The following is a 16,935-nucleotide window of genomic DNA, read 5'->3' as shown; positions in this document are numbered from 1 at the left end:
AATGAATCAAGTATTTAATTTCATTAATTTGTGATATGAAATGTGAACACCATGACTTAATGTTATAACTCAATGACTACCTTCTCTTTGCTTTAAATGGTTTTTGTCACATATTTATAGATTTTTGCCTAGTGTAATTATTAGGCACCACCTCTGAGGCAGACAAATGGATTATAAGAGAAGAAAATTGTGTATTTTCAATTAAGATTACAATAGAGGTGTATTTTTAAAACTACTAGAAAAATACGGTCTTTATGCTCTGCTTTAAACATCTCTATTGATGTGAGTTTTGCCACATTAAGTATGAACTAAGCTGTCTAACCAAATGATTCAATAGTAGTGCATATCCTGTCTAAAACCTACTAATGCCTTTTATTTATTTATTTTTTGGTCAAAATTTCCAGCTTATTCTTTTACTTGAAAGTAACTCATTAGCCTTCAATATTAATGTATCTATCTAGTCTATAGGAATCAAACAGGGATAATAAAATGGCAAAATTCAAAGACACAACTTTGGAAACGAGATACTAGATGTTTACTGAAAATGTTCTAAATTCTGAAAAGGGTATTTAGAATTACAAATAATTTATCTTGTCCACTGTATAAGGCTTTTGTATTTCAAGACCACTGCCAAGTGCTAAGTTGAATACTGAGGGTTTTCCCAGCAATATACACAAAAGAACAGAACTTGTCCTTCAATTGATGTGTCACATGTCATTGCACTCTTGATGTTGAAGGGAAAGGAGTGCTTGACTTGGGAGATTTCTGGTGATCCACATTTTAAAAGTAAGCCAGCTTAACTAGAACACAAGCATGGGATATCATTAAACACCAGGTGACCTGAGGAGAGTAGAGCAAGAATAATTTTAATTGTCAAGTGATCTAATTGCTTTCCTCGGTCTCAAAATAGTTAATTCCTTTTATAATCTTAGGATGTTTCAGAATTCTGGATAAATTGCATCCTGTCATTTCAGTGAGGGGAAAATTATACATTTTTATGTGTCTCTTGACCACACAGATCCTCAGAAGCAATTTTGAGGCAACCTCATTTTTTTTTTTTAATCAGGTGATTTGATTTTTTTGTGATTGAATGTTTGAGTTCTTTATATAGTCTGAGTTCCTCATTAGAGGTCTGAGTATTTTTTCTTAATAATTTTCAAATACAATACTTGAGCATACATAGAAAAAAATAGCACAAATTTGTAATGAAAAACTGCATTCCTCCCATTTCAGATGTGTAGAACTAACCACTGTAAATAGCATTTGGGCGTCCTTGCCAAACTTTTTCTATAATTCCTGCATATATAACCCTATTTTTTAGAAGTTTTTTCACATTGTTCTATGTGTCATTGACCTGCTTACTAAAAGATGGACTTATTTTTTTTCTTATTTAGTCTTCTCAACAAATCTGTGGCTTTATTCCCCATTTTGGAGATGAAAAAATATTGAAGCAATAACAGAATAAGTAACTTGCCCACGATCACCCAATAAGCAAATGGCAGAGCTGACAATTGTATACCTATGGTCTGGTGCCAGAGTAACACTCCTTACACTATGAACCATGGCCCTCCTGCTATGTTCTTTTGAAACTCCACAGTATTCATTAACCAATCTACTATCAATGCACATGTAGGATCTGAATAGATATTTCTCAAAAGAAAATATAGAAATGACTAACAGTTATAATAAAAGCTACTCAATTTCACTAACCATCAGGGAAATGCAATTAAAATTATAATGAGATATCACATCACACCTGTACCAATGATAATTATCAAAAAGACAAAAAATATATAACAAGGTTGTTGTGTTAGCCAGCTTTGTCATCACTATGGCCAAAATACCTGCCAAGAACAACTTAGAGGAAGGAAAATTATTTTGGCTGATGGTTTTAGAAATTTAGTCCATGGTTAGCCAAGTTCATTGCTCTGGGTCCAAGATGTGTCAGCATATCATGGTAGAAGGGCATATTGGAGGCACGCTGCTCCATTCATAGCAGCAATTGAAACAGAGATGGAGGAGACAGGGGGACAAGACACAATCCCCAACGGTATGCCCTTAGCACTCTACCTCCTCCAGCCATACCTCACCAGCCGGCCCAGAGTTACCACCCAACACAGTAGTCCTTTTAAATTAGGATGGACTAATAATGTCACAGCCATCATAACCTAATTATTTTGCCTCTGATTGGTTCTGCATTAACACAGGGCTCTTATCCTACCATCAAGTGTTTTCTTTAGAGGGATTTCCTTATCTTTTTAAAGATAACACAGTTTGGGGGAGGTTTTTTGTTTTAACTTTCATTTTTCTATTAAGTTATTACAGTATTTTAAGAAATAATTAATAATCAGGGGAAATAATCATTTTTCTTCCAATGCCACTGAATCTAATTCTTTTTCCCTTACTCTTACTCTACACCCGTACTTTGAAAAAAAAATAACTAATTGCTTAAAAAAAAAAAGGAAAGTCACTAAGCATGTGAATTTGGTGCTAGTGGAACTTCAGTATTTCCATTTTCATCTGGACCTTCTGTGATGCTTGACATTGCTCTAGATTACCTTTGATTTATTTCTCTGAACACTTCCACCAGTCATTCCACATGCACATCACTTTATGCATTGGCATGCACCACTGTCACCTCCAAGTTTCATTAAAGGAGCTCCCTTTCTTTTTGAAAGGAAAAGTAGAGGCTACATGATTTGAATTCACTAGATGTACTGTTCTCTACGGTTGCTACCTTTGATAGTATTAGGTGACTATTTTTTATTTAAATTAAAAATTCAGAAGCTTTTTTTTTTACCTGGGATTTAATCTGGGGGCATTAAACCACTGAGCTACATCCCCAGCTCTTTTTATTTTTTAATTTTGAGACAGAGCCCCACTACATTGCTGAGGCTGACCTAAAACTTGTGATCCTACTGCCTCAGTTGCTCAAGCTGCTGGGATTATAGGCATGTGCTACCACGCCAGGTCAGAAGCTTTTCTCTAAATATAAATTGCCTAAGAGAAAAATCTTTAAAGAAGAATAGGGTATTTTATATAAAAACTAAATAGTTCTGATATCTAAGATTTTTAAAATTCTAATACAGTATAACCAGATTTATTTGAGTGATGGAATGACATCCAAAGAAAGTCTTGGTGGAGATTGAATAAGAATACAGGCAGAGTAAAATAATATTGTCTTATATCCATCTTTACTTTCCATAATCCTTAATAAACTTTAGTGCATAAAAATTTGCAATATGTTGAAAAAATGCCACTTACAATTTTTGTTCTTCCTAAATAGATAACAAATGGCCATTGTCTTTTATTTATTTTATTTTGTGGTATTGCTATATTGCAGGATTATAATGGACAAGAAAAGAGAAGAATCAAACCAGCTAGAAAAATATTATTTTACTTTTTTTTAAAAATTTTTTTTAATTTTTTTATTGTTGGTTGTTCAAAACATTACAAATTTCTTGATATATCATATTTCACACATTGATTCAAGTGGGTTATGAACTCCCATTTTTACCCCATATACAGATTGCAGAATTACATCAGTTACACATCCATTGATTTACATATTGTCATACTAGTGTCTGTTGTGTTCTGCTGTCTTTCCTATCCTCTACTATCGCCCCTCCTCTCCCCACCCCTCGCCTCCCCTCTTCTCTCTCTACCCCCTCTACTGTCATTCATTTCTCCCCCTTGTATTATTTTTCCCTTTCCCCTCACTTCCTCTTGTATGTACTTTTGTATAACCCTGAGGGTCTCCTTCCATTTTCATGCAATTTCCCTTCTCTCTCCCTTTCCCTCCCACCTCTCATCCCTGTTTAATGTTAATCTTCTTCTCATGCTCTTCATCCCTACTCTGTTCTTAGTTACTCTCCTTATATCAAAGAAGACATTTGGCATTTGTTTTTTAGGGATTGGCTAGCTTCACTTAGCATAATCTGCTCTAATGCCATCCATTTCCCTGTAAATTCTATGATTTTGTCATTTTTTAATGCAGAGTAATACTCCATTGTGTATAAATGCCACATTTTTTTTATCCATTCGTCTATTGAAGGGCATCTAGGTTGGTTCCACAGTCTTGCTATTGTGAATTGTGCTGCTATGAACATCAATGTAGCAGTGTCCCTGTAGCATGCTCTTTTTAGGTCTTTAGGGAATAAACCAAGAAGGGGAATAGCTGGGTCAAATGGTGGCTCCATTCCCAGCTTTCCAAGAAATCTCCATACTGCTTTCCAAATTAGCTGCACCAGTTTGCAGTCCCACCAGCAATGTACAAGTGTACCCTTTTCCCCACATCCTCGCCAGCACTTGTTGTTGTTTGACTTCATAATGGCTGCCAATCTAACTGGAGTGAGATGGTATCTTAGGGTGGTTTTGATTTGCATTTCTCTGACAGCTAGAGATGGTGAGCATTTTTTCATGTACTTGTTGATTGACTGTATGTCCTCCTCTGAGAAGTGTCTGTTCAGGTCCTTGGCCCATTTGTTGATTGGGTTGTTTGTTTTCTTATTGTCTAATTTTTTGGGTTCTTTGTATACTCTGGATATTAGGGCTCTATCTGAAGTGTGAGGAGTAAAGATTTGTTCCCAGGGTGTAGGCTCCCTATTTACCTCTCTTATTGTTTCTTTTGCTGAGAAAAAACTTTTTAGTTTGAGTAAGTCCCATTTGTTGATTCTAGTTATTAACTTTTGTGCTATGGGTGTCCTATTGAGGAATTTGGAGCCCGATCCCACCGTATGTAGATCGTAGCCAACTTTTTCTTCTATCAGATGGCGTGTCTCTGATTTCATATCAAGCTCCTTGATCCATTTTGAATTCACTTTTGTGCATGGCGAGAGAAAGGGATTCAGTTTCATTTTGTTGCATATGGATTTCCAGTTTTCCCAGCACCATTTGATGAAAATGCTATCCTTCCTCCGTTGCATGCTTTTAGCCCCTTTATCAAATATAAGATAGTTGTAGTTTTTTGGATTGGTTTCTGTGTCCTCTATTCTGTACCATTGGTCCACCCGCCTGTTTTGGTACCAGTACCATGCTGTTTTTGTTACTATTGCTCTGTAGTATAGTTTGAAGTCTGGTATGGCTATACCGCCTGATTCACACTTCCTGCTTAGCATTGTTTTTGCTATTCTGGGTCTTTTATTTTTCCATATGAATTTCATGATTGCTTTCTCTATTTCTACAAGAAATGCCTTTGGGATTTTGATTGGCATTGCATTAAACCTATAGAGAACTTTTGGTAATATCGCCATTTTGATGATGTTAGTTCTGCCTATCCATGAACAGGGTATATTTTTCCATCTTCTAAGATCTTCTTCTATTTCTCTCTTTAGGGTTCTGTAGTTTTCTTTGTATAAGTCTTTCACCTCTTTTGTTAGGTTGATTCCCAAGTATTTTATTTTTTTTGAAGATATTGTGAATGGAGTGGTTGTCCTCATTTCCATTTCAGAGGATTTGTCGCTGATATACAGGAATGCCTTTGATTTATGCGTGTTGATTTTATATCCTGCCACTTTGCTGAATTCATTTATTACCTCTAATAGTTTCTTCGTAGAGCCTTTTGGGTCTGCTAGGTATAGAATCATGTCATCTGCAAATAGTGATAATTTAAGTTCTTCTTTTCCTATTTTGATGCCTTTAATTTCTTTCGTCTGTCTAATTGCTCTGGCCAGTGTTTCGAGAACTATGTTGAAGAGAAGTGGAGAGAGAGGGCATCCCTGTCTTGTTCCAGATTTTAGAGGGAATGCCTTCAATTTTTCTCCATTCAGAATGATGCTAGCCTGAGGCTTAGCATAGATTGCTTTTACAATATTGAGGTATGTTCCTGTTATCCCTAGTTTTTCTAGAGTTTTGAACATAAAGGGATGCTGTACTTTCTCGAATGCTTTTTCCGCATCTATCGAGATGATCATATGGTTCTTATTTTTAAGTCTATTGATGTGGTGAATAACATTTATTGATTTCCGTATATTGAACCAGCCTTTCATCCCAGGGACGAATCCTACTTGATCATGGTGCACAATTTTTTTGATATGTTTTTGTATCCAATTCGCCAGAATTTTATTGAGGATTTTTGCATCTAGGTTCATTAGAGATATTGGTCTGTAGTTTTCTTTCTTTGAAGTGTCTTTGTCTGGTTTAGGTATCAGGGTGATGTTGGCCTCGTAGAATGAATTTGAAAGTTCTCCCTCTTTTTCTATTTCCTGAAGTAGCTTGAAAAGTATTGGTATTAGTTCCTCTTTAAAGGTTTTGTAAAACTCTGCTGTATACCCATCCGGTCCTGGGCTTTTCTTAGTTGGTAGTCTTTTGATGGTTTCTTCTATTTCCTCAATTGATATTGGTCTGTTTAGGTTGTCTATATCCTCCTGACTCAATCTGGGCAGATCATATGACTTAAGAAATTTATCTATGCCTTCACTATCTTCTAATTTATTGGAGTATAAGGATTCAAAATAATTTTTGATTATCTTCTGTATTTCTGAAGTGTCTGTTGTGATATTGCCTTTTTCATCCCATATGCTAGTAATTTGAGTTCTCTCTCTTCTTCTCTTCCCTAGCATGGCTAAGGGTCTGTTGATTTTGTTTATTTTTTCAAAGAACCAACTTTTAGTTTTGTCAATTTTTTCAATTGTTTCTTTTGTTTCGATTTCATTAATTTCACCTCTGATTTTAATTATTTCTTGCCTTCTACTTCTTTTGCTGTTGTTTTGCTCTTCTTTTTCTAGGATTTTGAGATGAAGTATGAGATCATTTATTTGTTGGTTTTTTCTTTTTTTAAGGAATGAACTCCAAGCAATGAATTTTCCTCTTAGAACTGCTTTCAATGTGTCCCATAGATTCCGATATGTTGTGTCTGTGTTTTCATTTATCTCTAAGAATTTGTTAATTTCCTCCTTGATGTCTTCTATAACCCATTGATCATTCAGTAACCTATTGTTCATTCTCCAAGTGATGTATGCTTTTTCCTTCCTTCTTTTATCGTTGATTTTCAGTTTCATTCCATTATGATCAGATAAGATGCATGGTATTATCTCTACTCCTTTATATTGTCTAAGAGTTGCCCTGTGACATAATATATGATCTATTTTTGAGAAAGATCCATGTGCTGCTGAGAAAAAAGTGTAACTGCTTGATGTTGGGTAGTATATTCTATATATGTCAATTAAGTCTAGGTTATTAATTGTGCTACTGAGTTCTATAGTTTCCTTATTCAACTTTTGCTTGGAAGATCTGTCCAGTGGCGAGAGAGGTGTGTTGAAGTCTCCCATGTTTATTGTATGGTGGTCTATTAGACTCTTGAACTTGAGAAGAGTTTGTTTGATGAACATAGCTGCACCATTGTTTGGGGCATATATATTTATGATTGTTATGTCTTGTTGGTGTATGGTTCCCTTGAGCAGTATGTAGTGTCCCTCTTTATCCCTTTTGATTAACTTGGGCTTGAAATCTATGTTATTTGATATGAGTATGGATACTCCTGCTTGTTTCCGAAGTCCATATGAGTGGTATGATTTTTCCCAACCTTTCACCTTCAGCCTATGTATGTCTTTTCCTATCAAATGCGTCTCCTGTAGGCAGCATATTGTTGGGTCTTGTTTTTTGATCCATTCTACTAGCCTGTGTCTCTTGATTGGTGAGTTTAAGCCATTAACATTTAGGGTTATTATTGAGATATGGGTTGTTCTTCCAGCCATATTTGTTTATTTATGTTACTAAACATGGTTTGTTTTCCTCTTTGATTATTTTCCCCCCTTTACTGTCCTACCTCCCACTGTTGGTTTTCATTGTTATTTTCCATTTCTTCTTCCTGTAATGTTTTGCCGAGGATGTTTTGAAGAGATGGTTTTCCAGCTGCAAATTCTTTTAACTTTTGTTTATCATGGAAGGTTTTAATTTCATCTTCCATCCTGAAGCTTAATTTCGCTGGATACACAATTCTTGGTTGGAACCCATTTTCTTTCAGTGTTTGAAATATGTTATTCCAGGATCTTCTAGCTTTCAGAGTCTGTGTTGAAAGATCAGCTGTTATCCTGATTGGCTTACCCCTAAATGTAATCTGCTTCCTTTCTCTTGTAGCTTTTAAAATTCTCTCCTTATTCTGTATGTTGGGCATCTTCATTATAATGTGTCTAGGTGTGGATCTCTTATGATTTTGCACATTCGGCGTCCTGTACGCTTCTAGGATTTGGGATTCTGTCTCATTCTTCAAGTCTGGGAAGTTTTCTCGTATTATTTCATTGAATAGATTGCTCATTCCTTTGGTTTGGAGTTCTGTACCTTCCTGTATCCCAATGACTCTTAAGTTTGGTCTCTTAATGTTATCCCATATTTCTTGGATGTTCTGCTCATGGTTTCTTAACATTCTTGCTGAGCTGTCTATGTTCTTTTCCAGTTGAAATACTTTGTCTTCATTGTCTGATGTTCTATCTTCTACGTGTTCTACTCTGCTGGTAGTATTCTCCATTGAGTTTTTAAGTTGGTTTATTGCTTCCTGCATTTCTAGGATTTCGTTTGTTTGTTTTTTATAACCTCTATCTCCCTGTATAGTTGATCCTTTGCTTCCTGGATTTGTTTGTGTAATTCATTGTCGAAGTGATCTTTCATTGTCTGATTTTGCTGTCTAATGTCTTCCTTGATACTCCAGATCATCTGAAGCATGTATATCCTGAATTCTTTATCTGACATTCCATCTGCTGCAGCTGTTACCTCTTCTAAAGTTGAGTTGACCTGCATTGCTGTGGTCCTTTCTTTCCTCGTCTTTTCATACTGCTTGCGTTTCTTTCTGCTTGGTGAAACTGTTGTGTTTTTGAAATGTTTTTTTCTCCTATATATTTATATTGCTCTTGTATAGTTGAAAAGTCTCCCTTGCAGGTTCGGGCGGAGGTCTGCCTACCTTGCAGGCGCGGGCGGCGGCTCTGCTCTCTCCTTACTCCAATTGGGGTGTCGTGACTACCACGCCGGCAGGTCACTGGGCCTGTTCTGGGTGTGGGCGGCGGCTCTGTTCTGCCCCTACTCCAATTGGGGTGACGTGTGTACCACGCTGGCAGGCCACCGGGCCTGATCCGCCGGTCGGTTGCAGGTCTGCCTACCCTGCAGGCGCGGGCGACGGCTCTGCTCTGCCCCTACTCCAAATGGGGTGACGTGTCTGTCGCACCGGCAGGCCACTGGGCCTGTCCCGCTGGTCGGTCGCAGGTCTGCCCACCTTTCGGGCACGGGTGGCGGCTCTGCTCTGCCCCTACTCCAATTGGGGTGTCGTGACTACCACGCCGGCAGGTCGCTGGGCCTGTTCCTGGCACGGGCGACGACTCTGCTCTGCCCCTACTCCAATTGGGGTGTACCACACCGGCAGGCTCCTGGGCCTGATCCGCCGGTCTGTCGCAGGTCTGCCTACCTTGCAGGCGCGGGTGGCGGCTCTGCCCTGCCCCTCCTACCACGCGTATGGGCCGCTGGGCCTGATCTGCAGGTTGGTCACAGGTCTGCTCACCCTGCGGGCATGGGTGGCGGTTCCGCTCCGCCCCCACTCCAATTGGGGTCACATGACCACCACACCTGCGGGGCCTGATCCGGGCGCAGGCAAAGGCTCTGCTCTGCCCCTACTCCAGTTGGGGTGACTTGTGTACCACGCTGGCAGGCCGCTGGGCCTGACCCGCCAGTCTGTCGCAGGTCTGCTTACCTTGCAGGCGCGGGCGGCGGCTCTGCCCTGCCCCTCCTACCACGCCCGTGTACCACTGGGTTGCTGGTCTGCCCACCTTGCGGGCGCGGGTGGTGGCTCTGCTCCGCCCCCTCTCCAATTGGGGTCACGCGATCACCACGCCGGCGAGCCGCTGGGCCTGCTCCGGGCGCGGGCGGCGGCCCGGCTCCTCCCCTCTGGCTCCAGGACAAATCGAGAGAGACTCGGGTGTCTGTGCCTCACCCCCCCACCAGGAGACCAAAAACTGTTTCTGTCACTGCTGGTATTGATGAAGTTCTCTCCTCCTCCGCTTTCTGATGACATCAGATCTCTGCCATGTTGGTATCCTATGCGAATGGCAGCATTTCGTTCCCCGTGCCGGGCAACCAAAGCAACGGGTGAGTCCTGACCGGCCCTCAGCAGGACCCGGACCGAGAAGCAGTTTCCGCGGGCTCCTTAGCCCTGGGACAGAGCAATTCCGGGAGCCGGAACTCGGCTGCTCCGTGCTCGGTGTATGCTCTGATAAGAGCAGGCTCCAAGAAGCAGTCCCCGCGGGCTCCCCAGCCCTGGGCCTGGGCAGTTCCGGGAGCCGGAACTCGGCCGCCCCGCGCTCGGTGCCCTCTCCGATAAGAGCAGGCTCCAAGAAGCACCCAGGCACTGAGCCCGAGCAATCTGTCCGCAAGCCGCAGGCGAATGGCAGCCTGAAATTACCTGTTCTATGGCTGAATGAGCTGCGGTCAGTCGAAAACAGGGATGGTGACGTCAGCTCTTCAAGATGGTGGCCTCTGGCCTCCTCTGTGGTCTGACCGGTGTGGAGAACCAAAATGGACTGCTTCTTTCCCCCGTCTCGAACCCAGAATTCAGCCCTGAGTACGGTGCTTGCATGGCTGGCAGAAACTGCAGCGCTGTATCCCTGCGCCACTATCTCCTCCTCGTTTCCCAGCGCATGTGCTGCAGACTCTAGCCGCGGGGCGATTTGCTGAATAAGCAGTGTTACCCTCCGTGTGACAAATCTCTCGCGTTTGAGTCCCCGTAACCGATCCTCGTGCGATGGAAATCCTTCCTCCAGGTTCCGGAGCACCCCACTATTGCTGGAAATTCCTAACAAGATAGCCTTTAGCCGTCCCGACTTGTCATACTCCCACACAGTGAAGCAGCACACGGGGGCAATGCACTCCCCTCGCCGCCATCTTCTCTCCCCATTATTTTACTTTTATTCCTGCTTAGTGACTCTTATTTTTTAGATGTTGAAAGTTTTACCTGTATAATTAGAGTTCTAACACCTCATGATGTTCAAATGCATGTCAACAGAGAGAATGATTAAAATAGCTGTAATAGTTTGGATTTTTTATTATCTCCGGAATATTTTTCATAACTTCCCTGCTAGCTAATCATGTTCCATACCAAATCTCTCTTAATCCAAATTCTCCTCTTAAAATATTGATTTACAAGTAATGTTTCTTTATGAAAAAGAAGTGCAAATTATCAATAATATATGTTAAAAAAATCACTGTACTTTGGATATTTATCTGGAATTTGCTCTATACTAGAGAACCATCTGTGACTGAACTGATACAAGAACAGGAACAAGACCAGCAGTGGCTGATGGTGCAGTCCAACTGGACGAGCCTCAATGGAACCACTTTGCATGAACTGATGGTCCACAGGTGAGAGGTCTTTCATAAGAGGTATGTGTGGTCAGATTATGGAGTAATAATTTATCATCAGGGCCTCTTTCCATTTTTAATTTCAGATAATCCAAATTTGTCACATCAATAAAGAGTCTTCATAGAATGGCTATTAGCCTTTACATTTCAACATCATTTGATTTTATTTCTTCTTTCTAGACATAGATTTATTTTTATTTGGGGCTAATTACATCTTTCTTTAATCAGAATGATAGAAACTATCATTGTGAAAATAAGGAACTTGAGTTCTAAACCTACAGTTGTTTTAATATCCTATTGAAAATAAACTGTCATGTCTGAATTCCCTACTAATGCCACCTGAAATTAATCAGCAGAGAAAATCAAAGTAATAGCTAAAAACCTGGAGAGTCTGAGAAAAGAATAGACATAAAATGAAGTTTTAATCATGGAGCCTTGAAAATGCACTTAAGTCTCTCTCTCATACCAGAAATAATGACATCTTATAAAGAGCTATCTCCCTTGTCTATGGGTGGGATGTAGAGGAAGATAAATTGAGGAAATTTTCTCTTACATTATAGGTATTCATCTAGGTAGTCTTACATACATTTCTCATTTAATCCTCACACGAGATTTATCAGCTAGTGATAATTTTCCAATTTTCACAAATGAGGAAACTGGGATTTAGAATGTTCACATAACTTGTGAAAGCTCACAGCCCACAGATAGTGATAGTTTCTGAATTTAAATTGTTTTTCTGACTCCAAAGCTTATAATAAGTGCTAGGGAAATCACTTCTCTTAAAATTTCAGAAAAGAAAACAAAAGCCTATTTCCCCTTAGCATAACCTAAGATTTTCTACACAAACCAAATTCTGTAACCCATATGTCTGAATATTTGTCAAATGAAGCATTTTCTCCCAAACAATTACCTGAATCTTTCAAGAGAGTGGTATTTCTGTAGACTCAGAATGCCAGAAAAGGCCTTTTAGGTCAAATAAATGAATAAATAAATAACTTGTACTAAATTGGGAGTTTGTGGACATAATTCTAGTTCTGGCTTACTAAATGTGGTATCTTATATAACCACAGTTGCTGTAAGGAGTTAAGATGGAGATTCTTTGATAACTTTTCCTATATCTAAAAGCTATAAATTTTTAATCTAAAAAATAACAGCTAATTATTGAGTATCTCTTCTACACTGGGTTCAGTTCTAGGCTTTAAGGGGATGTTGAAGTAAATGACAGAATATAAGACTCTGATCTCAAGGAACATGTGTAATTTGGGTGGATGGAGTAATTGTAAGTTGGTGTACATAAATAATTTCAGATATTAGGGAGTACTACAAGTTAAGGATATAAAGGTAGAGAACAAGGAGAGAGAATTTTAGATTGTTGGAAGGTGGAAAACAAATGAGTGTTTCCTATATTATATAATTATCAATAATTACATGTGCCCCCCCACGTAAATTTAGCAAAACATGAAAACATACAGGAAATCTGTGAAGGTGAATGTGGAAATGACAAAATAAGAATGAATCTTTGTTTAATGTGGGAATCCAAGATTCCTAGCATATCACAGTTTGGGGGAGTCTTAAAGTATCTATATTTTCTTTTTAATTTACATTGTGAATAAATGTTTCATGGTGGGAAGAGAACTTGGTGATAAAAATTTTACCTACCCGAGACTGAATTCTTCTGTGCACCACATTGAGAGATTCTGAAACACAGTCCATGTTTTTGCCTTTAAAGTTTAAATGGGATTTTTAGAAAGTTCTTCTCCCTTCCTGAACTCACATATCCTATCAGTTCTACTCACTGGTTCTGATCATGCCATGTGGAGTTATATGGAATAAATCTCCTTTTCTCATGGCAATTCTTCATGTATCCAAAATTTAATAATAAACGAATCCCCCCAAATCAAAGGTTGAATATTTTCACTGGTATGTAGAAGGTAAACCATGATAAAGGGGGCAGGGAGGGGAAGAATATAAATTCAATAGATTAGACAAAGGGGAATGAAGGGAAGGGAGGAGGGATAGAAATAGGAAAGACAGTAGAATGAATGTAACATAATTTTCCTATGTATATATGTCTGAAAATATCTAAGTGAATCTCACCATTGTGTACATCCACAAGAATCAGAATAAGATATATTCCATGCTTGTATAATTTTATCAAAATGGATTCTACTGTCATGTATAACTAAAAAGAACTTACAAAATATTTAACTTAGACAATTTTAAGATTTTTTCCAGTCTAAATATTCTGTTCCTTTACCTGTTCTTTAAGTTTTGAAGTAATATTTCATTTCTCTCAGACTCTCAACTTTTGGGGAGAACATATCCTCTCCATAACTATAAACATCTGACTTGCCCCTCCCTCTACACAGATTTTGGGCAATCAGTCTTATTCTCCCTGCACCTTACCTACATTAGGAAACATGGTTAAAATCAATATTGTGGATGGTACAGTCAAGATCATGTGGGAAACTTTTTCCAATAGTTTCTCTTCCCAGGAGGTGAAATTATATTATGAATATAGGAATAAATTGATGTGAATAAAATACACAATCTCCTTATACCCCTTCCCTCAAGTTGATGTCTAACCTTCTCTGCCTTGAGAATTCCTACACTAAAGATAATTATTGCTCAAATCTTGTCTTTCCCTGGTAAAACATTTGGAGTGAATAGTAAGTATGTAACTTAATATTATACCATTTTATGTTCCCAAATGTAGGCAATCTTGTCCAAGCAGAAGAAAGATCTCTCTTCTGTGTACTAAACAAGGTGAGTGAATTGGTGGCCCAGCAGTAGGATATGAATTTAGTTTACCTCAGTTGGTTCAAGGGAAAAATGACCACTTGCATGTGACACTGAAGACCTAATATTTATCTGGGTTTAGAGTCACAAACTGTCTTCTGCTCTTTGATAGACTGTGGGCGCCGGCCTGCTGCCCGCTTGAACAAGAGGATCCTTGGGGGTCGGACAAGTCGCCCTGGAAGGTGGCCGTGGCAGTGCTCTCTGCAGAGTGAACCCAGTGGACATATCTGTGGCTGTGTTCTCATTGCCAGGAAGTGGGTTCTGACAGTTGCCCACTGTTTAGAGGGGTAAGTTACACTATTGTTTTATATTATTTTATTTTTACTCTGCCTGGGTCTGATCATTTTTGTAACAACTAATTATAATGTAAATGCTTTGTCAATTGTTGCTATACTGAGTTGTTTTAGTCAGCTTTTTTGCTGCTGTGACTAAAAGATCTGACTAAAACAATTGTAGAGGATGAAAAGTTAATTTGGGGGCTCAAGGTTTCAGAGGTCTCAATCCATAGACAGCAGGCTCCATTCCTCTGGACTCAAGGTGAGGCAGAACATCCTGGCAGAAGAGTGTGGTAGAGGGAAGTGGATCACATAATGATTTGGAAGCAGAGAGAGAGACTCCAGTGACAGATACAAAATAAGTACCCCAAAGGCACACCCTCAATAACCCCCTCCTCCAGCCACAACCTACCTGCCTTCAGCCACCACCCAATTAATCCCTTCAGGGGGGCTGATTTATTGATTGGATTTAGCCAATCTTATCTCCTCTAGACCTTCTTGCATCGTCACATATGAGCCTTGGGGGGACACCTCACATCCAAAATATGACATGAATTGTTTGGGGAATAATGACAAGAAAAAAAACATTTAGACGTGTTCAATACAGACAAATTTTTTCCAGATATTTTCCAAGTTAAGTTCACCACGGTGATACCTGAAGATATGAAGGTGTGTGTGTGTGTGTGTGTGTGTGTGTGTGTGGAGAGAGAGAGAGAGAGAGAGAGAGAGAGAGAGAGAAAGTTGGAGGGGGGAGAGGGAGAGAGAGAGAGAGGGAGGGAGGGAGGGGGAAAGAGAATGTCTGATTTTAAGGAATTGGCTCATGTAATTGTGGGGACTAGGTGAATCCATAATGTGATTGAGAACAGGCTAGAGACGCAGGCAAGAGTTGTAACAGATGAGGCTGCTGGTGAATTCTTTCTTGCTTAGGGGTGATCAGTGTTTGTTCTCTTAAAGTCTCCAGATGATCAATGATATGGCCCACCCATATCATAGAAAGTAATCTGCTATACTCAAAGCCTACTATTTTAAACACTGATCTCACTCAAAAACACCTTCACAGAAACATCCAGAATAATATTTGACCAAATATTGGGGCACTGTGGTCCAGCCAAGTTGATTCATAAAGTTAGCTACCACTGTATCTCTTTAGGGAACACAAGACTAGAACCAAAGGGAAGCCTCCCTCAACCTGACAAACATCACTGAAAAAGGTCCTCATCCGTTCCAGCTATGTGTTGCTGTGTAATTTAGAAACAACAACAACAACAAAAAATTGCAAAACCCCAAACAAAAGACAAAATAGTAACAACAACAACAATCACCCAAACATTTATTTTGCTCACAGAAGATTCTCGGGGTCAGATATTCAGGCAGAAAATAGTGGGTGCAATTTGTCACTTTTCATCAACATCTGGGGCCTCAGTTGGAAGGTTCTAAGGCCAGAGCTGAACTTCTGAAGTCTGGCAGTGGAAACTGTCTTGACTAGGACCTCAGGTCCTCTCCATATGGGCTCATATCATGGTGACTGGCATCCTCCAGAGCCAGCTTCCCAAAAAGTGAGCCAGGAAGAGCTGTGTCACCTTTTAAAACTCAGCTTCCAAAGACACATAACATTAGTATTGCTATGTGTTTTGTTAGAATTATCCCAAGCCCCACCAAATTCAAAGGGAGTGAGGAGTGTCAAAGAACTCAAAAACAGGTTTTAAAAACTACTAAATCACCCAAACCACCCATTTCATTCTATTTATTTATTTTGTTATATCTTTATTTTATTTGTATGTGGTGCTGAGGATCGAACCCAGCGCCTCGCACATGCTAGGCGAGCGCTCTACCACTGAGCCACAACCCCACCCTGTTTCAAAATAAGGTTAAATAATAGCAAAGATGGAAGAGAAAAATAATCCACAGTTCTATTACCTAATTGATCATTTTTACTTGGTGTGGTTTATTCTAGGGGAAAAAAAAAGGCAATTTTACAACTTTTTTTTCCTTTGTCTGTTGGCATAATATTATTTTTGCTAAGCTTTGTCACTTATTGCATAACCATGAGATAATTCATTATCTTCTCTGGGCCACCATCACCTCTTCAGTGAAATGGAGAACTTTACAATCCCCACCTCACAGGGTTGATGTGGGCATGAAGTGAGATGTCTTTGTAAGGTCTTAAGAATCAGGCCTGACATCAACCAGTGATGAAGGTGAACTTTTCTTTTTTTAAAAAAAAAAAAATTGCTAAAAACATTCTGCATTTCCCCTTAGCATTGTGGCATGACTATTTTTGTATTTTGCTAGCACTATTTATCTCTTCCCACACTGTCTTTCCTTGACTTCCTCATCATCCCAGAGATACCCCAATATAGTTTCATGAATGTTCCTCCACAACTATAAACTCATGCATTGTGCACAGGGTGTCACTGCTTATTTTTACAATTTGAAATTATACGCTATATTTTAGTTGCTTTTCTCATTTGGCAATATATCATGGGCACACCTCCAGGTAGATTGACATAGTTCCACTCATTTT

The 16,935-nt window shown here is 39.4% G+C and overlaps 1 protein-coding gene across 2 annotated transcripts in view; it reads left to right on the top strand.

Moving 5' to 3' along the window:
• The window catches only part of Corin (corin, serine peptidase), a 291,574-nt gene that overhangs the window by 255,096 nt on the left and 19,543 nt on the right, over positions 1-16,935 (top strand). For both annotated transcript variants that reach the window (XM_046457155.2, XM_046457224.2), the window contains exons 17-19: positions 11,221-11,337; positions 14,054-14,103; positions 14,249-14,423. In XM_046457155.2, the coding sequence (XP_046313111.1) occupies positions 11,221-11,337; positions 14,054-14,103; positions 14,249-14,423 (342 nt within the window). The remainder of the gene's footprint in view (positions 1-11,220; positions 11,338-14,053; positions 14,104-14,248; positions 14,424-16,935) is intronic.

Source organism: Marmota monax, unplaced genomic scaffold (assembly GCF_021218885.2).
Source record: "Marmota monax isolate L192 unplaced genomic scaffold, Marmota_monax_Labrador192_F-V1.1 WCK01_AAM20220418_F8-fsc00025, whole genome shotgun sequence".
Classification (NCBI taxonomy): Eukaryota; Metazoa; Chordata; class Mammalia; order Rodentia; family Sciuridae; genus Marmota; species Marmota monax.
The sequence above is the reverse complement of the archived record's forward strand: the minus strand, read 5'-3'. Positions and strand labels throughout refer to the sequence as shown.